A 27896-nucleotide genomic window follows, 5' to 3' on the forward strand; every position below is an offset into this window, starting at 1 on the left:
CCAACACTGTCTCTTGTCTCCCATTTCTGCACCCGGGTCTGACCCAGTTTGGAGTTTGCCAGGGAAGAGCACCACAATTTATGGATGCTCAGAAGATAGAGTGGAATTTGACAGCTGAAGTCTCCAGAGCTGCCACAGCTTCTCACAACCCATGTGTGGAAGGTTTATACCTGCATACCCACACACCAAACCCGTGATGGGAAGGGCTGGGTCTGTCTGGCTGCAATCTCAGTTCAGTCTTCTACTATGTAATGAATTCAGGGAGTCTTTAATTATATGGTCACGTGCTATTTTTCTTCCATGGAACTATCTCAGCTGGTGCACAGGAAAGACCTGCTCCAGCGATGAATCACGGCTGGGCAGTGGAGGAGGTGGTTGTCTGCCCAGCTGCAGAGGGAGGGAAATCTGCAATGCAAAGGCTGGCTGTCAGGCAGAGAAGAGCAACGAGTGGCTGAGTTGGATGGTGCCCTACAGAGCTACATTCTAACTACACTTTTGCCAAAGCCTTACTGTTTGATACTAGTCACATTACTTAAATACAGTATTTAAAAGAAATGGGCGCTGCTTCTCATTTCCCAGCTATCTGCTCCAATAAACTAATGGTAGGGTTGCAAAAGCGCGACAGCGCTTGACATTAGTGGAAGCTTTTGAGCACGGCAAGGTGAAAGCAAGGAAGCAGACTGATCTTCTGGCCAGTCTAATCTCAACACCATTACGTAAGGAAGCCATAAAAACTCAAAACCCTTAAGCACTCTTGCCTGGCTCTGTGGAAAGGCCCACAGCTGCCCTAAGACAGCGTTGATCTGCCTTCTCTGAAACACAGAGTGCTGAACAGTGGAGAGTCATCTACCCACTCATGCCCAAGGCCAGATTAGAGACCTCTGTAAAGTTTTACAGCTAGCAGAGCTCTTCCTCTAACTTAACCAGTAGCAAACTGCGTTTATGGACATGAAGAAACAGGCTTATGAGGGAAACCTACTAAGCAAACCAGTTATTTGCTCTGAAGCAGCATAAAAATTCTGTAAACTTATAACACTGCATGTCAGAAAAGAAAAATCACCAAAGAAACACCAACCTTCAGGGTAAGGTTGTGCAATACCGAGATAAACCCTGCAGTGAAAAAGCCAGAAGCGATTCATTGTCATTTATTCCCTGCTTAGTATTTATAACATTTCCCAGTTGCACTGGGGGAGGGACCTTCCCTGCTACAGCTTCAGCTATGGCGTTTATCCGTTCTCATACCTGCTGGCTAGTGAAAAAAAAAATCTGCACTATTTAAAACACTTCCTTGCTAATTTGAGAACTATTACGGTGACATACATGTTACAACTCTTTAAAATACTATTTTCCAGACCACACATAATTTTTAAAGTTCATCTGGGTGTAAAGAGAAAAGAAATTCTTCCATAACCAGCCTTTCAGGTTTGGGTGTTCTCTATTTTCTAGGAGTCCACCTAAGACAGGTTGGTCTTTTTTTCATTTCTTCCTGTATCTATGATGAAAAGTACCTGGCACCTTGCCAGAGCCTCACAATTCACCACCCCTCCAGCACAGCCGAACACATTGCAGGAGCCTGACTTCCTGATGCATCTTCCTCCAAAATCCCTGGCAGCTGCAAATAGCCAACAACTTCTTCTGGAATATGCAAACACAGAAGGTAATACGTAAAAAACAGAGCAGGTAAACAAGTTTAAGAATATATAATGGATTTCTGTAAGACTACTTAAATGTTACTGTAAGTTAAACCTCTTTCCAAAACACAGTTGAAAGCAGCGTTGGTTTTAATTTTTGGTAGGGCTTTTTTGCTTTTAATAAATGGCACAGTGAGACTGGACAAGCAAAACCACCCCTTTCTTCATTGTGTGCAGTGTTTTTCAGACTTTGGTATTTTTAAGTATATCAAACTATATATAAATATGAAGAAGCATCATTCTCTGTACTCTCAATTAATTAAACAGCAACCCAATCTCTCATCAATACTAGCAAACATGCAAGCATTCTCTGTACCAGGAACACAGATCACCCAATGCCACCACAGAGCAAAAGCCACTCTAACCAAATCAATAAGATATTTGCAACAGAAGCTGAGGGAATTTTAAAACTGCAGATATAGAAGTCATGCATACACGGATATTCCTGCAAAGCCGTAGCATCTGCTGTTGAGATAAGCTGCATCTAAGCATCCTGACTATATGAGAGACTTCACTGCATACAAACTTTCACCAAAAACATACTTGACAGTGGGACATTTTTAAAACAGAGAAAAACATCAACTGAAATAACCAGTGTTTCCTATTTCAACAATATGCTTACCACTGCAGACTTCAAGGCTCCCTACATTCTTCTTACACTTTAGCTTCTCCTTTTCTTCTGAAGGCCATTTACAAACAAAAGAAATAAAGCCTAGCTCTTCATAAGTTGTTTTTTTCCCACTTTCTCTATTTCTGTGCTTTCCATTTATTCTGAGATGTAAAAAAAATGAAATTCAAGATTGACCCACTAGTATCAGACTACTGAATTAGCCATTATCCCTGTACCTCATCAGCTTTATTGCCTCCTGTTTAAATGCTGCTTTCATCATTGCCACAGTTAAAAAAGGAGGGAGGGATTTCTGGATTATTTCAGCCCAGTCACTGTGAAGGGGTATGAAGGCATGTAAGAAGGAGGGCAGATCAAAAATAATGTCTTTCTGACTGGAATCCTCCCAAAATAAGCACTAATCCATTGCAAGCGTACCCACACAATTTTTCCCATCTTTGTTCTCTGGCTTCCCTTTCTTAATCTTCAGAGATGGAAAGGTAGTTCTACCCTGATTTCATTTCAGGACCTTCTCTGGTTTTAAGCAGAGACAGCTGAGGCTCATGGCCATTCAGCAGATACAGCTGCGACCAGTGGTCAGCAATCCTTGATGGTTTAATGCCAGAGTACTTCTAATCTCACCACTGTGACACGTTAAGAACACCTAGGGAGTCTCATGCAGCTATATGTGACACACCTTATTAGCTAGAAAGTTTACACTATGCTGTCATCAAGAGAAATTTTAATAACGTCCTTTCACAGGTAAACCAGAAATTCAAGTAAACTAGGATTCTCATTTGTTTAGTATTTATCCCCACCCAATTAAATAAAAAAATCTACAAATAATAGTCTGAAGCCTACAAAACCACAAATACAGCACAAAACAAAAGACGTGAAATCCTACTGAAACCACACTGAAATAAAAAGTTTTGGCTGTAACATATGCTGTATAGTAAGAAATACTTCATTTCATTGTGCTGCAATTCCAACTGTAGAACTGCACACAAATACATCATAAGATAAGATCAGAAGATTTTAAATGACTTCTGGACATTTTGCTAACAAAAAAAAGTTTCTCCTACATGCAAACTGAGCTGCATGAGACCTTCTAAAAGCAAGTGAAACTCAACAGCTAAATGGTAACACGGAATTCAAAACCAGAACAGAAAGTGTAGGTCAAGAACTGCAGCAATTAGTGATTTTTAACGCAATGAAATAAAACACCAACATTCACTCGCTGGCTTACGTTCCCCAATTTTAAAATGTACAACATATAAATAATCATAGAACTTATAAAATGTGACATGTTTCAAAGGATAACTGAAAGCTAAACACATTCTGAGCCTAAGAGCATTCACTCGGGCCTCGCTGCCTCTTCGAGGGAGTGGCATCACAGCAGCACAATGCCAGTTATGCCTCAAAGAAACATTTGTGAGACCGACTTCACATGAACTAGAGCTGCACATGGCACAACTCAGGTCCTGCTACTGGATTCTCCAAGAAAAACTTCATTTAGGTGAGAGAACTGTCTCATAGTCTCTGGCATAAGCCTTGGAACCACACAGAAAAGGCAAAAGATGTTCTGCATGAAAAACACTTCAAAACCGACACATTTTAGGAGGGAATTGTAACCAGAGCATCAAGTAGAAACTGAAGAAAGGTGAACTTAACCTCTCTGTTAGAATGGCCGGCAATGAAAAGAATGATTATTAAAAACCCCTTCTTATAAATAGCGCATAGCTTCGCCTACAGCCTCAATTTCTGATGTTACATCCTTCCCCCAAGATGTTACACTGCCCAAGGGTGATGATGGGAGCAAAAAAGAAGATCATCTGGCCAAACATTCAGTACAGGCCACAAGAAATATCTAAAATTATGATCTGCAGTTAGTTTTTACTGCCGAGCTTTTATTCTTTTCCCATACAAATAATTTGCCCTACTAATGATGAACAAGCAGCTCAAAAACATCATCAAGGAAATCTGCCCAGACATACCTCCAAATCAGGGACTGGAATCGTTAAGGAAAACAAAGGCACATTTCAAAGGTGTTATTCAAAAAGCATTAAGACTAATAACTATTCATATGGGATAGAAGAAAATAATTATGAGAATATTGTACAAAAATCACGTAATGTTTGGGGGCCTGGTATGAGTACAGTAATTGCGTTCAAATACACTTGCCCCCCTCTGGGAGCGGTGTGGAATAAACTAGTCCTAACATGCTAATATAGACAGCGAAGTCTGTTGATAACGGCAGTTCAAGTGATCAAAGAGGGAAAAAAGAGGGCTTCAGTGAATATTTACCTCAAAGCCACACACTGAGACAGATAACCAAGATGACAGAGAGAAACGAATATTGACGGTCACATTGACAGTAAGGTGTTTCCTTCATCTGGCAAGCCAAGTGCCACAAGCTCTGCCTCTCAGTGTTGAACTACATGAAATTATTCATGTTTCCATATGATTGTTCTTTCTTGGGATAACTAACTAGTGCACAAATCTATAAGGCATCCCTAGAAAGATATGGCACCACTGATGATGACAGACAACAGAAGCACATCTCCTGAGATCTGGTGTCAGAGCTCCGACTGACATAGAGTGCAGTCATGGAACAGAACAACTTGGTCTCCAGGGCCAGACTTTGCATTAGAGCCGAAAGTTCAGAATTATCTGATCTATGGAAGGGTGGATAACTGACCAGACCAACGCTTGGCACTCTGTCACGCACCTAGGGAATGGGATTTTGAAGTGCAAGAGGAAAATAAAAATCAGGGAAGCTTTGCATCAAGAAGAAGTTGGATTTATCTCATTTGTCATGTGGACATTTTGTTTTCTGTTTAGCACTCAAACTGAGCCAAAAAAATCATATAAAAACACAAAGAAGGAAGTTTGTAACATTTATAGAATGGGGGGTTTATGCTATAGTAATCAAACCTACAAAATCCAACTAGAGCTAAGCAACACTTGATACTGAAATAGAACTTAGATCAAAGATGTCTACTCTACAACAAAGAATTTGTAAAACTAAAGCTGCAGCACTCCACAGATATAAAAATAATCACATTTTTTAAAAAATCAACCTAGAAGAGGAATCAAATCCATATTTTACTACACCAGTCCTGGTGCTCTTCACTAATCTGACATGCTCAGGTGAACTAAAGAGAGTGCTGCTAACAGGTGACTGAGTTCGGTTTATCCAATACTCAGGACACAAGTAGAATGAGTTAACAAAAACCAGTGATGAAACTACATCACTACAATCAAGTTTTATTTCTTCCAGAAGCATACACAAACAGGAGCTACCACATTCTGTTTCTGGGCCCACCAATCACTCTGCTCCCTCATATTTGGATTTTCAATACCATCCAAGCACCAAGAGCATTTATATTAGCTGTTCTTTTTTCCACTTCTACTTTGTTCACGGCACTTTCCAGGAATCAGCCAGATTTAAAACATAATAGCAGCAACCAGAACATCCCATCTCCCCTCCACATACCAAGGCTGAAGGAAGAAAGATAAATCCAAAGGTCAACTACTGAATGCCACATACCCCAGTTCAGTCCCCTACATTAAAGAGGTCCTTCAACAGCTTCTTCTAGACACCAGAAATTGTGATTTTCTTTCAAAACAAAAAATCTGATCTAATTCCATTCAAGGAAACTTCCATCCCATCACATACAAAGAAAGAAAATTGATGGCCCCTTCCTTCCGCTCCAAACAATGCAAAGAGATCAACATTTGGAACGGGAAAACGAGGACAGCTCTGCAGGCTGATGTGGCACAAACGTGGTGACAGGACATAAATGCTGCTCACTGCCGAGGGAGGGCTACAGAACAACAGTGTCTGTGGCAGAAGTAAAGGGCTTTTCTCCTTCAGTCTTTTCAGAGATGCTCCTGAATGCAGACATTACAAGATCTTCATTTGCAGGCAACTTTTCTAATACACTACTCTTCTTCAAAACATTTTACAACTAAACAGAAGAATGATGGACAACAAACGCTCTTACTGTTCCACTGAAAGCTAAAGGATTTAAAAACAGTCAGACAGCAATGTGACGTCTTTTTACACTCCTAAGCTGCACTACAGGAACATAAAAATAAAAACTTCATAAAAAATAGCCACTTTTCTACCTTACAGTTAGTGATTGCTTATATTCAGAAAATATTTCCAGCAAACGACATTGGTGCAGCCAGGGGCAGGATGGTGATGGCATACTGAGACAGGAAAACGGCTGCTTGTAAGTCACTCCGTTGAGATAAAGGCCACACCTATACAATCATTTTTAAGACACTGCTTTAGAGACTGATTTTGAAACAACTTTTACCCATTGCCTAAACAGGTTTTGTAGTGACAAATTCCTTAATAATTTTCACTCGAAAGACCATACTTTTGCCAAGTGTAAAATTCATCACGCTTCTATATTTAACTGATTCAAAAATCTGCAACCTTCTTATCTAGAGAGCAGTGGGTGAAACACGAGGGGTATCACGTTACCAGCTAAATTGAACAGTTTTGAGTATCTCAATAACATTAGAATCAGTAGCAAAAAAAAACCCTTTGTTTTTACATTTAGATTTTAGAAAAAGCTAGGAAGATCAAAAGATCTTTCATTTTAACAACCAGTATGCAAGAGTTTTTTATCTCACTGAACAACTCAGCAATGTCACCGGTGCCTGGAAAATGCACTATTAAATCTGTCACTTATAATACCTAACCAAAACGCAACGAGTACTGCTATTAATTAGTGGATAGATCATTCGACTTTCTGTTTTCACCATTCAGTTTCAAAGCTCCTAATCAAACCTATAGCATGATAATCAATTCCCTGCTGAGGCGACTCTGTTCCCTGTACAGGATCAGTACATTTGACTGTCAATTATAGGCAAGCTTTGGCAGGTTCCTGGGGCAAGCAAGCTTGAAGTTAGCTCAGTGCTGCCTTCAGAAAGCAGGCTCGTGAAGAATAAAAAGATTTAAATAGAAATGGAGAGGGGGAGGAAAAAACAAGCAAGAATATTAAAGAGAAGGCATTCAGTAAAAAAAGTCAGTTTCTAATAAAAGGGTAAAATCATAAGTTTTAACCTTTGCTACCCTCTGTGTACAGTCAAGTCTGCTGCTCGCAAGCCACTTCCATGGAAGTTAAATATATTAAAAGTTCAGTATGTTACCCAAGATATTTCTGACCCTACGTTGCAGACTGGTACTCGGAGGAACACAAACTCCCGTTTAGAGTAAAACTTGGTTGTTGGAGGGCACAAAAGCAACAAGAGCTCTCTTCGATAGCTTAGATGTTGAGGTAATGCTGAATGAAAGCAGTGGACGCAAACAAATGAATCGTAGCTCCAGGCTGGGGTAATATCAGGTGCATCTCTACACCCTGAGGGCTCAACTCCTACACTTCTTAAGTCCCTCCCCTGAAACAACCTCCTGCAGTTTCACTTGGAGAGCCAGCAGAGAACAAGTCCGGCACTCTCAGCAGGGACAGCACAGCTCGCCCACAGCTGGCGCCTCGGAGCCTGCACACATCCATGTACCTGGTAAGTACACAGCTTCGGAGCTTTCTTTACAAATAAAGTGTGTTCCTGTTAACACCTCAGCAGTAAGGCAGAGGTGTTGGCTTTCCAGCTGTCTCTGGGTTCCTCCTAGCAGGTGCATTTGCTGCACCAGGTTGAGCAGAAAGTTTCAAGAGAGGGAAACGTTTCAGTCTGAGAGGAACAACACTTGCAAATATTTAAAATAATTAACTCTTGTTGGGGGAGGAAAAAAGTTTTAAGCACCTTTACCATACAGGAGGTTAATGTGTTATATTGAAGTATAACAAAAAGATGTATTGCTTAAAATTTATGTGTTCAGTCTGCCAATGATTCTTCATACAGTGATGTCGGGTTAATTGGAAACAGAGGTACTCCAGTTTGGATTTATTATTCTTTCCAGTTTCTGGGAATTTATCGCAGAAAAGGGGTTAGGTTTGAGTCACCGTTTCTCTAGTCAATTAAAGTGTATTAAGACATTGAATTATTAACTTAATATTTGCAAAGATTTTTATTTCTTATCCACGCTGCCTGACCAACCCGTCTCTGCCCTTCTTCTCACACACACGCAGGCACAGGTGCACACTCACACACCAGCACGCATTCCTTTCCAGTCTGTACTGGTGAACCACACACTTCTTCTCCGCTCCTCTCCAACCCACTCCTCCCAAGCATGGTTCCTCCTCATTAACAAACAGTTGCAGTAAAAGTTATCTTTCAGTTTAAAAGAACTGGAAGTTTAGATGGGAGTGGTAGTTAATCACTGGAAAATCTCAGCTAGAATAAAACAAATCCTATTCTTGCAACACTCAAGGTAGGTGACAATGGCATGTCCTTGAGTTATGCAATAATGCCACATCACAATATTTTAATTATAGCGTGTCCTTCAGAATGTTCCACCCCAGTGAGTACTCCTGGTTGGAGATCAACATCACCAAAGGGACACTGCCATACTAATAGAGCATGCATGACAAACTGTTACGTAGTTTGCTAAAGCAGTGCCCTAAAAAGAAATATAATTATTGTCCGTGCCTGTAATAAATGACATTTGAAACTTCCTCTTTGATCAGCTGGGCATCTTAAACAATTTAGACTACTTAAAAATCTAAAAAAACAATACGCACATAGATATATGTCCATATATTGTGTGTGTATGAATACATGTGTGCGTACAGACTTATGCCCAGGTCCATTTGTGCTTATGTATTTATACACACGCATAAACTGTGAAACAATATTCTTGTTTTCTGCACTTGCCAGCAGTAAAAGGCAGAGAGGCAGCAACATAACTTTGAAAAACAGAAGGAAGATAACTTGTAGCTTAGTCTCAAGCTGGAAGGGGCTACAGGTCAGTGAGCTGTGAGGACGTTCACTGCTGACAAGACACAACTAAGCCTCAAGTTTAACCAATATTAGCTGAATAACCTGTTTTCAAGAGCAATATAAACAAACAATACCACTGTATTACAAAACTAGAAAAATTCTAATCATGTATATCTCTCTGTATGTCTAAAATAGGAAAAAAGGAGATAAATCTTCAACCTAAAAAAAAGATACATGAAAATTATCATGCTTCTACTGAAGAATGTTTTCCAATTTCTAATGGATATCACAAGTTATAGCATTCGAGTTTGAGGAAAAAGCAACTACTTAATTTGTCTTTTCTGTCTGATACTGACTTTTAATTTTGGTAGCACAAAATGTCTCTGTACAACCGTAAGTAGCTGACATTATTTGTATAGAGACAGTTTTAAGTGGCTGCACCTATTTTAAACCATTAATCTCTTTTCCAGCTGTCTGTGTGGGATCAAACAGTTTTAATTTTTTTTTAATTATGAAACATGTACCTGTGCCAGATACTCCTGGCTTTTAGTTAGAGCTGAGAGGAGAAATTACCCTTCTTGTCTGGGTTTAGAAGTATTTTATTACTGGCATTTTTAAACCATGAGAAAAAAAATAAAGATTAATTTGTAAAAAAGAGCACTAGATCATTCATCTGTTTGACTCCCTGTAAAATGAGCCCCTCCTGCAGCTCTCAGGGCAGAGCAAAGGTTCCAGAGCTGCCACGGCCGTGGGCTGAGCCAGCACAGGCACTGCTGTAAACAGGGCAGAGGAGCTCCTGAGCTCTAAATTTCTAACACTGAAACTGCAACAATGATTTCATCTTATTAAGACATGATAGTTCATAGTCTGCTGAACAAGAATAACTTGAATCAAAGTACCGAGTACAAAGTCAGTGGGGGACAGGACAGGACCCACAGGAATTGTCATTATTAAGCAAACGAAAGCTCGCAGAACAAGAAAATCTAATTAACATCTTTTTATTCTAAGTGCTGCACCTGAATGCAAATTCAGACTGTTATCATAAATGGCTCTACAAATGTAAGGGAGCTTTGACAACAATACCTTTTTTTCAAGAATAATTACTACAAGTACTTCCAAGAAGCTATAAAAACAACAGGTCCAAAGTGACCAAGTCCATCACAAACTGTCCACATTAGTTATATATCATCAATCAAAAATAAGTGCAACAAGCTCACCCAAGGCAGAAAAATAGCTCAGCCACCGATCTGGACCTCCCTTCCTATGCCTCAGGGTCTATTTTATTCTGTTTTTTTTCTAATGTCGAAGCATTATTCTTAATCTTTCAAAGGAATTCTGCCTATCATTATTTAATTTAATTAGACTTCAATGACAAGGCTTTAACATACTCTGCAGTTTAGGTTTTATTTTTTGTTGCTTCAGTGTCAGCATCCAACTCAACCAAAAAAGCTTTGCTAAAACATGAAAAATAAAAATCTCCTTCTCTACACATTCCTTTTCCTTTAGGTTATTACAACTGTTTAATCATCTGTTTATTTTAAGAAAAAGCTTGCCTATTTTTTCTACTTACGGAGCAGCTTTGCATTTTTCAGAATGCCTTCACAATTACTATCATTTTAGCAAAATTAATATTTCTAGAACATCAGAAACAACATTTAATAAAATTTGCTAGAATTACTATACCTGATGAAACAAGCAGCAATTCTGTAGCTTTGCCTCCAGTTTTCATACTGTGTTGCACGTCATTTTAAATTTCTGATTTAAGAAATGCAGAACATCTCTACTTCAACTAAAATAACACAGCATGCCAGCAATTCTTGTCATAAAGTCAGTATTTTAATACTCCTAATTAAAATTTCATGTAAAAAAGCTTTTTTTTTTTAAACAAAACCCCCAGCTCTACCCATCAGCCGGACAATTACTGTTCCTGCAGTTTCGGTAACACAATAGATACAGTGCATGGTTTTGCAACAGTCATCATTTTGATAATGATGCTTACAGTTCATGATGAAATCATCAGGTTTTAGATCTCTGCCATAACACATCCTATAAAATCATGAGAACTTGACTCTGAGAGTTTCTCACGCCTTCAGAATCAGCAAACATAATGGGACAAGCTGATACAAGCCCTCCTGACTTATCTGAGGAGCAAATCATTCGGCTGCGTGAAGTATCCACAACCTTAGTTTTCTGAAGCGAGGCAGGGAGCTCACTCCCCTGTAAATCAATGACTGCCAGACATTTCTTACCCTGCACTCACACACGTGTGGCTGTGCTAGCTCTCTGCAACGTGTAAGTTGCTGCACAACAGAAGACGAAATGTGCTTATCAGCCAGAATGTTCCATTAGTCAGATACTGCAGTGTTCATTTATCTTAATTGAATTAGGAAGAGGAAGAAAATTGGTGTGGTTTTATCCTTCGAGAGATCGGCCACTTTTGAGGTACCCACTGAGATCAGGCGGATACGAAGCGCCGCGCCAGGTAGGAGAAGGGTTGGTCAGTCTCAAAGAGCCAAGTCAGCTCCCTAGGCGCAACCAGCCCACTCCACACCCGCATTTCGCCCAGGCAGGAAATTCCCTCCTCTCTCCCCAACCGGCCCAACAGGCTCGCCCCCGGGAGCCAGCCACTGCCAGCCCTGCCTTCTCCTCACCCTGCATCTCCACAGCTCCACCTAGACTTCCACTTTCATCTTCCCAATGAGCGCCCTCCCTTGGGCTGATGACCCACGCTGCTGGAAATGGGGCCACTCCTGTGACCATGCTTTGGTGCGGATGATGGCCAAGTATAACATTTGTCTCTCTCCAGCCCGGAAGCCAATATTCTTGTTTTGTTTAAAACGCCCCACACTGCACAACCTGTAACGTGAGGCGGATACAGGTAAAAGGACGTATGACTGCATTTAGCCCCAGTATTCCACAACAGCTAATTGTAAACCCTATGTTTCAGCTCCCGCACCACCAGTCACAGAAGGGCTCTTCCCTGGCACCCGCACTGCCCTGACACACCACGGGAGCTGCCTTCCTTCCTCTCTTCACCTGGGAAGGATAATTCGAGAAACCTGAAAAACTGGAAACATCAAGAGGCTAAAATTGAGCAAAGCTAACCACAAGAAAGTTTTTATAAAGAACCATTATATTTAATTGTTTAAAGGAAAAAGAAAAAAAATGAGTCTCCTCAAAGAACGTAAGCCAAAGAAGCCTCATTACATCCCACGGCCCCCAGGAAAGCCATTTAAGTATAAGTGCTTTCAGTGCCCCTTCACTTGCAATGAGAAATCCCATCTGTTCAACCACATGAAGTACGGTCTCTGCAAAAATTCCATTACTTTAGTATCAGAGCAAGATCGTGTTATCAAGTGTCCAAAGACCAGCTCCTTGGAGCCCAAACAGATCAATCAGCTCGAATCAACAGTCAAGCCAACTTCTTCCAAATCTGTCACAAACGGACTGTCAAATCTCGATTCAAAGGCTCAATATCCATTTGCAAAAGAAGATGCCAAGGAAAACGTTGAATTACAAAACCAGGCTACAAACACAGCAATTCAAGGGCAAAAACCCATGATTCAGAAGGAATTAACCCCTGCCAACACTACAACAGAGAGCAACATCTGCATGCAGCCCCTTCTGGACAGCGTCGTAAGGCCCTCGGCGTTCGTTCCGGTCGGAGAACACAGAGATAGTAAAGGCCCAGAAACCAGCGAAGTATCTGAAATTCTCTCTCTTTCTAACAAAAGTTCACCTTTTCACACTAAGTCTGCATTTCATGCACCAAGTCACCCATGGAAAGCAGGTTCTCCTTTCCTCCCAGAGTTTCCACATAAAGTTGCTCCCACAAAAGGCTTTAGCTCCATTTCACCTTACATACAACCAATGATTCCGGAGTACTCGCCTCATTTTTATGAGCACAGGTTGGCTATCTACGCACCTTACTTGCTTCCAGGTAACTCAGAGTGTGAAAGTTCTGCTCTCTCAGTCTATGGCACGCAAGATCAAAGACACTTTCTTCCCCACCCTGGCTCACTTCCAAAACCTATAAATCCATCAGCGTATGAACACTATCGATTGTTCCAACACTATCATTCCACTCCTCCGATACCATATGGATTTTGCAGGCCAACAGATCCGCCATTTTACAGATTTTCACAAGTAGCTGGTATCAATAGAGACCAAAATTCTCATTTAATGGAAGAAACTACCCTGCTGTACCCAGCTTCTTTAAGCCCATCCCAACAATATCCTCTAAGTTCCCACAAGAAACAAGTAGATTATGAAAAAGAAATTACATTACTGCATGCTAAAAGTCATTCCAAAGATGACCAAAATGAAAGAGAGAGCGCTAAAATGAGCCCTCTTGCGGGAAGCGCAGCAACAGGCTCCCCTGGCAGACCTAGCCCAACCAACTTCACACAGACAAGCCACACAGGCTTATTTGACCTCTCTAACAAGTCCTCTTCCACGCTGCTTGGCAAGTACGATCAACCAGAAGAAAACTGCACAGCTTTCAGACCTGTGAGAAAGAGCACTGATCAACCAGCCCTGCTTCAGAGTGTGCAGATACAGCCAGACCGAGGAGATTCGCCCAGCAGGTAAAATAAGAAAATCACTTTGCAAATTTGTCTGTCTGTCTGTCTCAGGGAATTACTTGTGTTACAGCAGTCTATGGTGAAAGGGAGAAACAACAACATTGTCAGACGTTTTTCACAAAGAGGGTGGGGGGGCCCTGGCCCAGGTTGCCCAGAGAAGTTGTGGCTGCCCCATCCCTGAAAGTGTTCAAGGCCAGGTTGGATGGGGCTCTGAGCAACCTGATCCAGTGGGAGGTGTCCCTGTCCACGGCAGGGGGTTGGACTGGACAATCTGCAGAGGCCCCTTCCAACCCAAACTATTCTATGATTCTATGATTCTAGCCAGATTTTTTTCTATTCTCCCACTTCCTCAATTCCAAGGGAGCAACTGACAGTGACTTCTCTTTTCTCCTCATTTCTTTCAGCATTAACATCACTGATGAAGATTCCCATACACAGAGCATATGCCATAACAATGAAAGCTCACTGTCTAATGTGGAAGAAGACACAGGGACAGTCCCCCTTAACCTTTCAAAAAAGGCTGACACAAGCACAGGAGCTATCCATGAACATGCCTACAAAACCACATCCAAAACAGAAAGTCAGGACTTCCTGGAATTGCAAGACATGCCCCTGAACCTCTCAGTAAAAGACTCCTGTAACATCATACGCCTGAAAAGCTCAATCCACAGCCCATCTCATGATAACGATGCTGCTACTTCTCCAAATACCAAACAGGAAAACTCTGGAGCAGAGGCATGTAACTCCAAGAACCCTCTCAACAGCGCCCATGACAACTCTTCTTTCATAGCTCACCGTAATGAAGGTCAAGACTTAAGAATCATTGACAGCTGTGACGAACAGAAGCAGACAGCAGCAGTAGCGCTCTGTCAGCTCGCTGCGTACAGCCCCAGCAATGTCCGCACAGACAGTGATGGGCAGAATCCTCAGGAGAGCAATACCCCATGTACAGAAGCTGCTCTGAATTCTTCTGATACTCAGGATACTCAGTGCAATCAAAAAGCAAAAGGACAAAAAAGGACAAATCAAAAAGAATCAGCAAAATCACAGCAAGGCACTAAAAGAGTAAGAGCAAATGACTGTAGCAGAGTCTTGACTTTAAGGAAGAGAACAAGAGTATCCTAATACTTCACTTTCCAAAGGGTTTCTGGTCATAGAAACAAGTTACCAGCAACACCATAAAATTCCTACAAACTGTCTCTTCTTAGTTTTGGTCCATAACAAAACACCTTCAATCACTCCCTTGTAAATAATGTTCATAATTTTATATTAATATTTTTAAGGAACTGAACCTGCCCTTGTATAAGCTCAGATTTTGATGAGTGAATTTTTGCATTCATTACTAAAGCCAAAGTACAGTAGGTGAATCTTTTAAGGTTTTTTGCAATTGTACTGATGTAAAATAACTTTTACAACTTCTTTTCTTAAAAGATTTTTAAGCTCTAGAAGTAAAACTGTTCGGTAACATACTGTCATAGTCTTTTTCAGGCTTAATTTCATTTAATAGGGTTTTTTGCCTTTCTTCTTTGAGAAAGTTTCAATACGCTTAAGATTAAACCTGGCTATGTAGAATTTACTGTAAAATCTGGTTTGTGTCTGAACACTCTTTGCCATTGTGCACAATACTAAACAACAGACCCAATTTTGTTACTCAGAAACAGATGCTAGTTGAAACAAACTGATCCAAACCGTGTCTAAGCAAGCTTTTCTTATGTTGACTAGCAACAAGAGTCAAGTTAAACCAAAGAAAGCCTGCACCTCTTTAACAAATGCAGTTTATGTTCACCTCTAACTGAACCGCTATGAAAACAGTACTGAAAATCGGAAGATCAACAGCTGAGGTGCCTGATCCTCCGAGGCTGGACAGATACTCGGCAACATTCAAACTCCAAGCTTAACAGGTTATTTATATAATTTATTTCACCTGAGGCAAATTCTACTGGTGAAGGTCTTACTTCAGCATACGTTTATCACTAATTATCAGCTTTAGTGTGCTTCCACATACACCCTAAAACTCTTTTCTGCTTCTATAACTGTGTATATAATTTTGCAATTTTTCAAATAAATCTGTGACCTGTACTTCAAACATATGGGAAGTCATTAATGGACACAAATACAGTTCACTGCACAGTCTATAACACATATTTTGAGGAAAAATTAGCAAAGAAATTGCTAGCTAAATCTGCAATTTACAAGTTGAATTTGGCATTAAGCATCAATCTACTCTAAGAAAGGAGCTTCCTTCAGTGAAGGAACCTCACCATGCAGATGAATTCATCTGTATTTCAGCTCCATATGACAAGCCTCAGAATTCTCTCTGCCTGAAAGCTGCTGTCCACTTTATCCAAACTTCTACAAAAACTTTAACTTGAGGCTCTCTTCCACTGCAGAACACCTCGTGTAAATGTGCTGGTATGCACTGTCATTCCCAGTAGAACAAACGCAGACCAAGATCATTAAAAAAAAACCCAACAGACAATTAAAAATTATGGGTACATGTTTCTCATTGATTCTTCATTGATCCTCAGATCACAGAGATCCTCACCTGCCTCACCATCACTGGTAGGTACAGAGCCACATCAGGAAACAGAGCTGCGCTCAGTGCAACAAAGAGTTCCCTGAAGTGCTTCTCTTCTCTTTCCTGCTGTGGTGTTTTGAGCCAAGAGCTTAATGAGGGCAGTGAAAGAAGTTTCCCATTAAATTACAAGGCTTACATTTCTGAACTAAGAAACAAAAAAAGGGTAATAACATTAATCTTCGATTTAATCTTTAATAGAGAAAACGTTTTCCTAGATTATCAAGACACACAAGTATCAACCCGAGACTGAACAAAGGCGATATGGTAACAGAAAAAGTCCAGTTAACTCAAATTACAACATCAAGGCAGTAAGGAAGTTCAATTTATCAAGTTGTACATAACAAGGTAAAAGAGGTTTTCGTTCTACACCAACTTTAAAGCTTCAACCTTAGAGACACGGGCTACCAAACCCACCATTTCCAAACATGAAATTATGGGGTCTATTGTCACCGCTGCTGGTTTTCAAACATTAAGCTATTTGCCTCGCTATCGCTGGAAGCGGACAGGTTCATAGTTTCCCTTATCCATAAGTTTTAAAAAATCTCATGTATCTCTTCTGTTGTTAGTTTGAATTTCTTTAGGTCAACAAGGAAAAGGTTTCTGGTGGTTTACCGTACCATTCATGGAGCAAATCTTCACCATCTCTACACAAACTTTGTTCATAAAACAAGATCCAGTGGTGAAATCCACCCCCTCTCCATTGCTCAGATGAAAATAAAAGTTGGGCTGAAAAGGACCATAGAAGTTAAATATTCAAACAGCTCTCCGTACTCGAACTTGATGTCTGCCTGTCCTAACAGAAATCTTCCTAAATTAATGTCCATAAACTCACTACTCTAGGGCTCCAGCTCCTTACAAATAAGAAAATCAGCTCCAGTGCTTACCTAACAATTCTAGTGCTGCTGTTGTACTCATTACCTGCAGTCTTGTCCCAGTCACTGAAAAGACTTGTCAGAAGTAAATGTTTCCTTTTAAGCAGAAGAGAATAAGTTTTCAGCTTTGCCTTCTCCCAACCAAATAACCTGAGTTCTTTCAGTCTTTCCCTGACAGCCTTATTTCCTGCTGTCATGATTCCTGCTGCTTTAGGCTAGCTTTCTTTAAACAATCTTGTCAGTGTGATGTCCCGAGTTCCCTATGTCTCATGATTTGATTATCAAGGGAGATGGAAGGATGACCGCACTCTTGCTCTACTGAAATAAAGTTTTTGATTTATTGTAGGTCACACACATGAACGCTTAAGTCCTTTCCTGCATAATTGCTGTCCAGAAGTGATTTCCTATGTCTTTAATTGTGTAGTTACTTATTCCAAGGTAGGAATATTACCTTGCAATTGTCCTAGCTTCTTAAATCAATTAATTTAAGGATAATCTGAACATAAGTCTGTCTGTCAAAGTACAACACAGTTCCTCCTAACATCACTGTGTTAGCTTTTCTTCCAACTTCCGGAATTCATTCCTTTGTCTTTCTACAAATTACCATCATTCACTTCAAATTTCTACTTTAACAGCAGATTGGATCACTTACATAAAGCGAAACTGAATAAGGCAGACTAGTAAATTAAATTAGAATCATAGTGTGGTTTAGGTTGGAAGGGACCTTACATCCAGTTCCACCCCCTACTGGACCAGGTTGCTCCCAGCCCCATCCAGCCTGGCCTTGAACACCTCCAGGGATGGGGCAATCACCACTTCTCTGGGCAGCCTGGGCCAGGGCCTCCCCATCCTCACAGCAAAACATTTCCTCCTAAGATCTCATCTCAATCTCCCCTCTTTCAGCTGAAAACCATTCCCCCTCCTCCTATCCCTGCACTCTCTGATCAAGAGCTTCTCCAGCTTTCCTGGAGCCCCTTTCCATACTGGAAGGTCTCCCCAGAGTCTTCTCTTCTCCAGGCTGAACAATGTCAACTTTCTCAGCCTGTCCTTGTACAGGAGGTGCTCCAGCCTTTGGATCATCTCTGTGGCCTCCTCCGGACTCACGCCAACAAATCCATGCCCTTCCTGTGCTGAAGACTCCAGAACTGAACATAGGGCTCCAGGTAGCGTCTCAGCAAAGTTGAGCAGAGGGGCAGAATCCCCTCCCTCAATCTCCTGGTCCCACTGCTTTTGATATACACCAGATATACTGTATTTAGTATAATTATTTTTTCACATCAATTTAAAGGAAATCAAGGTCCATTAAACCAAACGGAAAAAATGGAGAAGGGATGTCATGAGTGCTATGGCTATTCTGCAGCCTAGATCTGCTCAGTTATAGAGGTTTGACACTGATGGAGATATAACATGATTTGTCATTACCAGATATATTCCTCACTAGCTGCATCTCACTGCATGGCTAAGTCTTTCCAAATTCTATCCCTACCGATTCAGAACACCCTCTTTTACTCATCCTGCTCAATATCATATCACATGTAGCTCATTCTTGAGTATCAGGTAGCCAAAGCAGTTGCAGGTTAGTCAGTCGCTGACTCTGACTGGGGTTCTTACCCATCCTCTTGTATAGAATCAGAGAATCACCAGGTTGGAAAGGACCCACTGGGTCATCAAGTCCAACCATTCCTAACACTCCCTAAACCATGTCCCTCAGCACCTCGTCCACCCGTCCCTTAAACACCTCCAGGGAAGGTGACTCAACCACCTCCCTGGGCAGCCTGTTCCCGTGCCCTGTTATTTTTCTCTCCATCCTGATATTCCAAACACCCACTGAAAACTTAAACTGTTCATTGTATAAATTATACAAAATTGGCCTCTAAAATTTAATCAGAAACAAACAGCACAAGCTACTAGCTTTAAAGTGCAAGTGAGTCATCAATTATTTAATATATTCTATTTATGTAATGACAATGACACAATAAGGAGACATACAGAATTATTTTTGCACAACTGCAAAGAAACATGTGAGGGAGGAAGAAAGAAGAAAATCAAGAAACTAATTTCATTTTGGAAAGAAAAATTTATTCAGCATAAAAGTGACACACCCAAGACAAAGCTTTTGACAGAAGTACCTTAGATTTCCTCATAGGCGTATTTTTCACTCTAGAATTCAACACTGGAGTCATTATTCGGCACATTCACATCAGCAAATTATGGTATATTGCCACACGTTCACACTCTAATATTATAAATTGTGAATTCACAAACTTGCTAACATTCAGCAACAACAACTCACCATCTGAAATTCGGGAAGGTAGTAACAATCCTCTTCTGCCTAATTCAGCCAGCGCCAAGCATCCACCATGCCACGCATTGTCTGTTTCCTGGAAACTGATTTCAGAACAAAGACAAGTTTTGTTAAGACTGCCCTTCCCTTTTCAGCTTTCATGTTGCATGGTGAATTCCTGACACTTTAAAAGACCCATATTCCAAATCAGCATCTGTTTATGGTGTTATTAACCCTCTTAGATTTCTAAACTATAAGAACGACAAGTTGAGCATGTTTTCTCTCCCATTTTGTGCAACATAAATATTGCTATTAACACGATCAAATAAGCAAAAACCCTTTTTATCAATATAAATGTAACCTCAATACCTTAAACTCAGCCAGAAAAGGAAAACAGCTTTCTAGTACACTGGTAAAAGATGGTAATATAGCATCATGAACATACCCCAAATAATTAATGAATTTAGTGCCAAACACAGCCCTCAACCAGCAAAGGCGGTTCCAGGGACTTTGCTTTCAATGAACACACTATAGGAGCTTACGCATTGAGCAAACAGTGGAGTTTATCCACCTTTACAGAAACATAAAACAAAACAGAGTAACTTGTAGTAAACACAGGAAAAAAAAAAAAATCAAAAATGGTACCCAACCTCTGCTGTCCTGGCAGATAAAGGTGTAAAGAGGGGAAAAGGTTGCACACTGTGTGAATAAGCAGGGAAAGTTCATTTCGTATGAAACTAGGAAAAGGAATCTAAGAATAAAATGCTGGACAGACAGACTAGGTCATATCCCAGCATCCTGTCTCTGACATAGGCCAAGAGCAGACACTCAGCCAAAGATGACCCATAAACGATGACTCCCATATCAGCCTCCTCCTCGTTCTGGCCATTAGCAACCGAGAGACAACCCAAGCTCGGGGTTGCAGCCAGAATGTCCTGTTTAATAATCCCTGACGGGCCTCTCCTCCATTCATTTGTATATAACACTTTCTGAACTCTCTTTACACTTACAGTTTTCGTAACATCCTGTGTCAATGACTTCCACATTTGTGTGAAAACATAATTCCTGATGTTTCCCAGCTTCAACATTATACGAAAGAGTGAACAGTAAACTATTACTCACTTTCTCTCTTTCTTTCATATTTATAATTTTGCATATCTCCATTATAGCCCTCTGCTTTTTCTTTCCACTTGGAAAAATCCTGCTCATTTAAATCATTTTTCACTGATTCAGTTTTGTTAGCTCTTCCTTTCCTAATAACACGTAACTTCTCATTTAACTATTTTTTTCTGACAGCTGCTGAACACCCTACCGACATTTCAAAAGAACTATCAGGACTTTCGAGATCTCTTTCCTTAGCAGTAATAGCTGGTTTATAAACCAGTAGCTGCACTTTTCCCCAAGCACGTCAGTTTGCCTTCATTAGACATTAGAGCTCATGTTATTTACCGTCCGATTACTTAACATAGACTTTCATAACATTTTCATTATTGTCACCTTTAGGTTAGGCTACTATAAATCACCAGCTGATATCCTCACCCTATCGGTCACCTTTTTTCTGAGATCCTTCACAAGTACCCTGAAAACCAGAAGGCTCATACACCCCTGCAAGGCTGAGCTGATCATCTCACCACACTCAGTTATTTCTTCCCCATCTCTTGTCCTTTAGTCTACCTACACGTAAAAAATCCTTTCTTTTTATCCTAAGACATACCAGTTCAAGTGCCTCTGATGAGCAACTGATATATTTTTGTTTTGGTCACTAGATATTTTGTGCAAATAATACAAAAGACATTTCTTTTGTCCTTGACTACATCACTTCCCAGGTCTTTCTGGAGAAAGCAGGTCACTCAATTACTAGCTGGATTACTCATCCCTATGACTTGGAAAACAAGGAAAGAAAGCAGAGTTGAGTAGAGGTCTTTGAAGCTCCAGGGATAATTGAGATCCACAGCACCTCCTAAATTAATCACAGTGACATACTGTAATTAGCGTCTAAGTAGATACCTTCCTTGCAAGATTTTAAGACTTCATACCTTCTTTTTTCATGTGTTATTCTTTGAGCTGGTATTTTCAATTTGTACTCACAACCAATATGAGAAGGTTTTCTAGAACTGAGTACATCTGAGTGGCAATCTGAACACGACCAATACTCTCTGCCAATAAAGACATTATTCTTTGTTATTAGCTGAGTCTAAACACTAGTTTAGATCTTAATGCGCAAGTACTCAATGAAGACCTGATGACCAACAATATAAAAGAGAGCATATGACTCTTGTTTAATAATTTAGTCCTTTACATGCTCTACATGGATGCAGAAACAAGAGATACAAAAGAACAACCTAGCAGCTATGCCTGATCAAACTAAAGTTTCAGCTGGCCCAAAGCCTCCCTGACACGTCTGACAGTACGTGCCTTGGTACAAGGCGAGTTTGCAGAAAAGAAGGTTTACTGTTCAGACATGTACTCTCAGCATCGACAACATCCTGCGGCAAGCAGATTTTACAGCTCAGCTACACGCTGTGAGACTAACCACCACCTTTTCTTTATTCCAAACCTGCCACCTGCTACTTCAGTTTGTTTCTAATAATGTAAAATCTACAGGGCAATAATTTCCCTGCCATTCATCATTTCATAAACTTCTAATATATCCCTTCTACTCATCACTCTTTCTAGATGCTTTAGCCTCTCCTCACATAGTGATTTCTTATCTCTGGTGATCCTGAGATCCTTTAAATAGAACTTCCATTTCTACTGTGTTTCTGAAAATGCACGCAACACTCAAGACATGAGCACACCAGGATTTTTTAAAGCAGCGAGTTAATGAGCGCTCTTTTATTTTTCCCAAGTTCAGCTTCGGTCCTTGCACATTACTTCAGAGTGGGAGCAAGATGAAGGATTAGGAATAGTTTCTTTACAGAACAACCTTAGCACATCCATGCCTTAGAAGATTCTGAAATCTGTGAGAAGAGGAGCAAAACAACGTACAGATTTTTACACCTGTCTTCCCAACTCTTGTTTTCCTGTTTCAGATGCAGATATGTTTCAGTTGCATGCAAAGCATGAAATACGATCTTTACCTAAAGCAGTCCAACAGAGATCCGATCACATCATCTGCTAATTCTTTTGGAAGTCTTCCAGTTATTCGACCAATGCTTACAGAAGTTAAAAGAAAGAAAAAAGTACACAGGGATTTATTATTCCTGCATTTGATGAATAAGTCCTATAAAATTTGTGTGACTGGAAACTTACAATAAGAAAACATTTTTTACAGTGCCAGAGAAAAAAAAATTTTAAGAAATGTTCCTTTACAGCCTTCAAAGCAAGTCTGATCCAGAATTTTTGTTTCCAAATCTGTCTGATATTTTCCCAAAGATGAGCGCAATTCCATATGGACCCCAAAAAGGACATAAATGCAGCTTTATACACCAAGCTGCGCTAAAGACATGAGAAGGAGCTGTGAATATTGACAATGCACACAAATTATCAAACATGGATTATATCAGACTGTATTTCTGGGCTGTTTACTTTACTTTTTTTAGAGTAACTGTAAGGAACCTACCCTTTTGCTGCAGACCACCTGACAATGGTGTCTTTGTCTTTCAGTCCAACCAACAATTGCTCTGCAGATAATTTTATTTAAACAAAACAGATAATTTTACTTAACAACAGAAAGTTTTCTTAAAATGTTCAAAATTCATCTTCCTCTTAAAAATAACTGCCCCCGGTTTAAATGAAAATATTTGTAACTGTATTTTTTCCATCTGAATCTATATTTCCTCTATTTGATTTCAAGTCACACTTGTGTAACAAAGAAACAAAAAAGATGTCAAAATAATTTTCTAAAAGAGAAAATTTGGTTTGACATTTTAAGTACTGTGGAAGATTCAAAATGGAGGTCACGGTGCTTTTTTTGGTGGTTCATTAGATTATTCAGTTTTAAAAGTCTCCTGACGCAATTTTTGCCCATTTACGTACAGCATATCCATCAGCACGCTGGCAGAGGACCTGCTGTACAACTGCATACTGATAAACAAATGCTGTTCCTTTGGCACTACCACAGCTTAAAATTTCCAACCATAATTCTTTGTCTTTCATCTAAGACAATTTTTTATTTTGTTTTTCACTCCGAGTTTTAATTCATCCTTCCACTTGTGAGAGGTTCAAGATCTCCCTTTCATATTACTTGATAAAATTGGTAGAACATATTTCAGTAATTCCATCCCCCCAAAATCACAACAAATGCCACAGTACTGAGTTTCTGCTTGAGATGCTGAAACCCAAATAATTTGACAAAAAGGTAGTCCACTTTAATCAGTTGCAGAGATGGAAATTTTAGTCTTTCCAATTGCTAATTCATATTAGCACAGATACCCACATGACTTTCTTAGCACTAAGCAGGCTGTTTTCCAATATATGTTTAATTTACAGGCCTTACAGTAATTTCTGACCAATTTTAACACACCTACAACATTTTCAATCTCTCCTGGAATGTCATATTCCTCTTCATCATCAGCTTCATTAGCAGCAACTGTTATCACCTGATTCTGCATAACTGGGCCCTGAGCTTGCAGGTTGGCAGCCAGAGACCGACAGCCCCGCTGATACCTGCAGGAGAAACAGACATTTTTCTTGTTTAAGTTCCAACTGAAATAAGTACAGACTGCCATAAAGCCTGCTTGTCAAGTTACTTCATTTCCCAGTGTACAGCTCTCCAGTTACTCCCCTCTAAAGGAAAGGGAAAAGTATCCCATTCCCCTTTCTCGTGACCCAGTTGTCTCTTTTTCCACGGTGAAAAGAGCTCGACTATTTAAACGGTTCCTTCTCATTACATCTCCCTTTCCTGTTTCAGAAAGAGGCAAGATTCCCATGCTCTAAGAACCTCTCCAAAGCATAAAAAAATATTAATAAAATCAACTTATTAAAAAAATTGGGGTTTAAATGTTAAAGCCAGCTCAGTACTCTCTGCCCAAGGGGCGCTTAGATATTTAGCCTGTGGTGTAGATTCATTCTTACAAAAGATATTTTGCATGCTAAACTGGCTTTTGCCATTGGGCAAGGTACACTCTCCACCTAAAAAGAATTTTCTATGCCTAAGGACGTTCTCAAAAGTTGGTAGAAGAAACGCAATAAAAATAGTCACCAAGGGAGCCTGCAATTTTACAATATCAGTGCAAGAAATCTAGAACAGAGTTTGCTCTCTGGCAGTAAGTAAAACCAGACACCAAAACCTGACTAACATGCAAAATAAAAGTGCAATTGCAAACCACTTTTCCCCTGTGAACCTTCTATCGAATCAGGGTAAAACTGCATAATGGAAAAATTTCTGTTCACTCTTACAAAACTATACTAAAATCAACTCCAGTAATGAAGGTCACTCTCCTCCCATCTTTACCAAGTTACGCATTACATAGGAACAGGCTTCTGCTTGTGTAATGTGCAACACGAAAAGTCAAAAGGTTTGGCTTGTCACAGGATTGGTTTACTCTACCAAACCTGGAAAAAAAAAAAAATAAAAAAATCACTGGAAACCAAACACAGCAGAAGAAATACAAAATTAAAAATTTCAACCATAACTCTTTACCTTTCATGTAACATTTTTTTGGTTTTCATTCTTTCATTCATTCAAATTGTTCAAATGAAGAATGTGCTCATTCCCTAACAACACAAGGATTTCTTTCTTTCAGAGGAAGGGAGGCCAGGAGGGCAGAAGGCCAGGAGTCAAACATACGGCTTTAGGTACTTTTTTTTTGGGGGGATGCTTTTTTTTTTAATTTTTTTTTTTTTTAAATTGTTTGATCTTCAAACTAACCTCCATTTTGCCACCTTTGGTTTCACAAATGTCAGTCCAAGTCGCTGAACAAGTTTCATCCCCAGCTTGCGAAGAACCATCTGATTACTTTCTGACAGCTTGCAGTTGTCAAGACACTGAAGTACAACAGCAGCTGTAAAAGAAAATAAAGACGATAGAAAAAATATTTTGAAAATATCTCTATAAGTAAAGTTTGTAAAATTTTGAAAGTTCTTTAGAAGACTCAGACTTTTAAAGGTATTACTGAATTGCAAATGCCTCATTACCTACTTTGTCATTGCTTTGACACTGGTCAAATAGTGATAATATCCGTCACCCACCAAACAGGAAGGATTGCTTTAAGGATTACTTTTGACTATGGAAATCATCATGCATCTACAGTCTGAGAGTACTTGCACCTCCCGTTCTCACTGGAAGTAACATATCCAGGTATATTTCAGAGTCTAAGAATTCCCAGCAGCCTAACAGCACCAGGAATCAGCTTCTGCAAACCAGGAAAGCGCTCCCTTTCCTCTTTTATTATTTTCAGGCAGCACCAACTTAACCTCTCCGGCACAGACATATTTAGGATGATGAATGTCCATAAACATTCAAACATGAGAAATACTGTGCACATGTAAACAGTCAGCAACAAAACCTTTCATTTGGGCACATCAAAGCTAACAAAGTTGTTTGTCCGAAGAATAAAAACACAGATGAATGAAGAACCTTGGGTTAATTAGTATAAAGTTCCAGGATTCAAAATGTTAACAAGAAAGGCATTCCTGTTACCAATAAAATAGTCCTTGTGCATTTTCAGCATGAAACAATTCATGACTGTTCTCAGAGTTGATAATTAGTTAGTGACTAACAAATTGGACTCTGAAGGACCCATCATTCTTGCCATAAGCACTGCGAACACCGAATGACATTGGGAAAACACTGCCATCTCTTACAGCAGTCTCATATCATGGTTTTCAAAGTGCTAAGAGATCAGAGATATAAGAATTGTTTCAAATTCTGAGAAACTGCAGGACATGTGACTTAAAAAAACTTCTCAGTTTTTAAAAAGGCTTATGATTCATCCTGACATACTACGATATTAATAAAATCGCACATGCAGACAAAAAGGCAGACAGTGATGCCTATAACTGTGATACCTTCCAGCAACCCGGGCTTTTTGGTTTTTGCAGTCATAAAAGCTAAAGAGACCAATGGTTTAGGAAGAAGAGACTGTAGAAACATCACTATTCAAAGACAGGAAAAAAATTACTACATAAATATGTGCCTTTTCTGAGTCCTGCCAACCCTGAATTGCCGAAGCATCTACAGCCCCATGCAAACAGCTTCAGGACTAGGGCTTATTTTTAAACCAAATTCTACACTGCAAAAGTTTTCCAACAGTATCTTCCTTTGGCATTTGTTTATTTTCTGCTATTTGATCCTCAGCTCTGTTATAACCTGTAATAATTAAAAATCATTGATATATTTTGTATCCCACATTGTCTTATCCCCACCAGTTTCTGCCTGAATATTTGCTTCTTAGTTGCAAGCATTCAATTTTTTCTGTGGTAAATTTAATTCAGTGGTTTACCCCTAACTTTTCTCTTACTACCAGATCCGTAACCACTTAATATTCTTTTTATACACCACAGGTCAAAACATCAATTTTACCAGCAAGGATAATGTTGAGAGCTAAACATCTTTTCATACCAATTATGACTATTCTGTTGTACAGCTGTATGTTTAAATTACATTATCGTGTTGTATCATATTTTATCTACCCTGTTTATTATCCTGCTTATCTGTCAGTCTTATTACTCCTTAAGCTTTTACTGTGCTGCCTGCTATTGCTAATCAATGACATTCCCCAATACATTCTGTTTGCTCCCGACCAGCAGTACAACACACGTCATTCCATTCTGTTTGTCTTCATTACTTTATCTCCATCTTTATCGATATCTTGAGCATTTTGTAAGGAAGCAACTGCATCTCAGACTTAGTAGCTGGGAGCAGGGAACTGCTTCCAGCACTAAATCTACAAAGTGTGATGTCAGAAGTCAGAATACGTCCATTAGGTGAAATCGCACACATTCTACAGCAAGTTTACTTTACCACTTGATTCTTGCGAATAGCACAAACCACATTTTTGGTGCTTTGATGAGCTCTACACAACTGACAAGGCCTTTTGCAGTGTTTCATAATTAGCCAACATCTTTCCCTACCTCTCATTACTGCTATCAATAAAAAACAGCTGTTATTTTGCAATCAGTTCTGACCATACTCCACAATTCACCATGAGATGAATGTAATTCCAAGAGGCAGCCACACTGTTTAGAAACATCTGTGCTCTCTTCTCAGGTACCCGTTCAACCCTAATCGTGTCTGTTATCATGTCTTTGCAACTAAAAGCTTTTTCTCAGTTAACAGTATCACTACACGACCCCAACTGCCTCCTGTATGCAGCATCACATGCCTTAAACCTGCAGTTCCCAACATCTCGTGCTTATGTTGGAACATGAAGATTTTCTGCAAACTTTTCAGCAGCTAATACATATAAAGCAGTTGATGTTCTAACGATTTATGTTATCAGTTTAATCTTTCTTTCCTTTTTTTTTATTGGAAATGGCTTTAAAAA

The 27896-nt window shown here is 39.8% G+C and overlaps 2 protein-coding genes across 3 annotated transcripts in view; one reads left to right on the top strand and one right to left on the bottom strand.

Annotated features, from left to right (window-relative positions):
* The window catches only part of TBCD (tubulin folding cofactor D), a 124619-nt gene that overhangs the window by 76897 nt on the left and 19826 nt on the right, over positions 1 to 27896 (bottom strand). For both annotated transcript variants that reach the window (XM_054083264.1, XM_054083263.1), the window contains exons 9-13: positions 25280 to 25412; positions 23933 to 24075; positions 23030 to 23090; positions 22548 to 22622; positions 19477 to 19571 (exon numbers count right to left, since the gene is read on the bottom strand). In XM_054083264.1, the coding sequence (XP_053939239.1) occupies positions 19477 to 19571; positions 22548 to 22622; positions 23030 to 23090; positions 23933 to 24075; positions 25280 to 25412 (507 nt within the window). The remainder of the gene's footprint in view (positions 1 to 19476; positions 19572 to 22547; positions 22623 to 23029; positions 23091 to 23932; positions 24076 to 25279; positions 25413 to 27896) is intronic.
* Positions 7735 to 16327, top strand: ZNF750 (zinc finger protein 750). The gene is made up of 3 exons (XM_009561109.2): positions 7735 to 7833; positions 12098 to 13736; positions 14138 to 16327. The coding sequence occupies exons 2-3, from the start codon at positions 12316 to 12318 to the stop codon at positions 14856 to 14858; spliced, it is 2142 nt and encodes a 713-aa protein (XP_009559404.2). The 5' UTR covers positions 7735 to 7833; positions 12098 to 12315; the 3' UTR covers positions 14859 to 16327.

This window comes from Cuculus canorus, chromosome 18 (genome assembly GCF_017976375.1).
Source record: "Cuculus canorus isolate bCucCan1 chromosome 18, bCucCan1.pri, whole genome shotgun sequence".
Lineage (NCBI taxonomy): Eukaryota > Metazoa > Chordata > Aves > Cuculiformes > Cuculidae > Cuculus > Cuculus canorus.

Bases quoted from the DNA above. Each gene is read 5' to 3' on its own strand.
- ZNF750 (XM_009561109.2), top strand. From the start codon at position 12,316: ATGAGTCTCCTCAAAGAACGTAAGCCAAAGAAGCCTCATTACATCCCA. The intron at 13,737-14,137 runs GTAAAATAAGAA...CATTTCTTTCAG, and splicing joins CGAGGAGATTCGCCCAGCAG to CATTAACATCACTGATGAAG.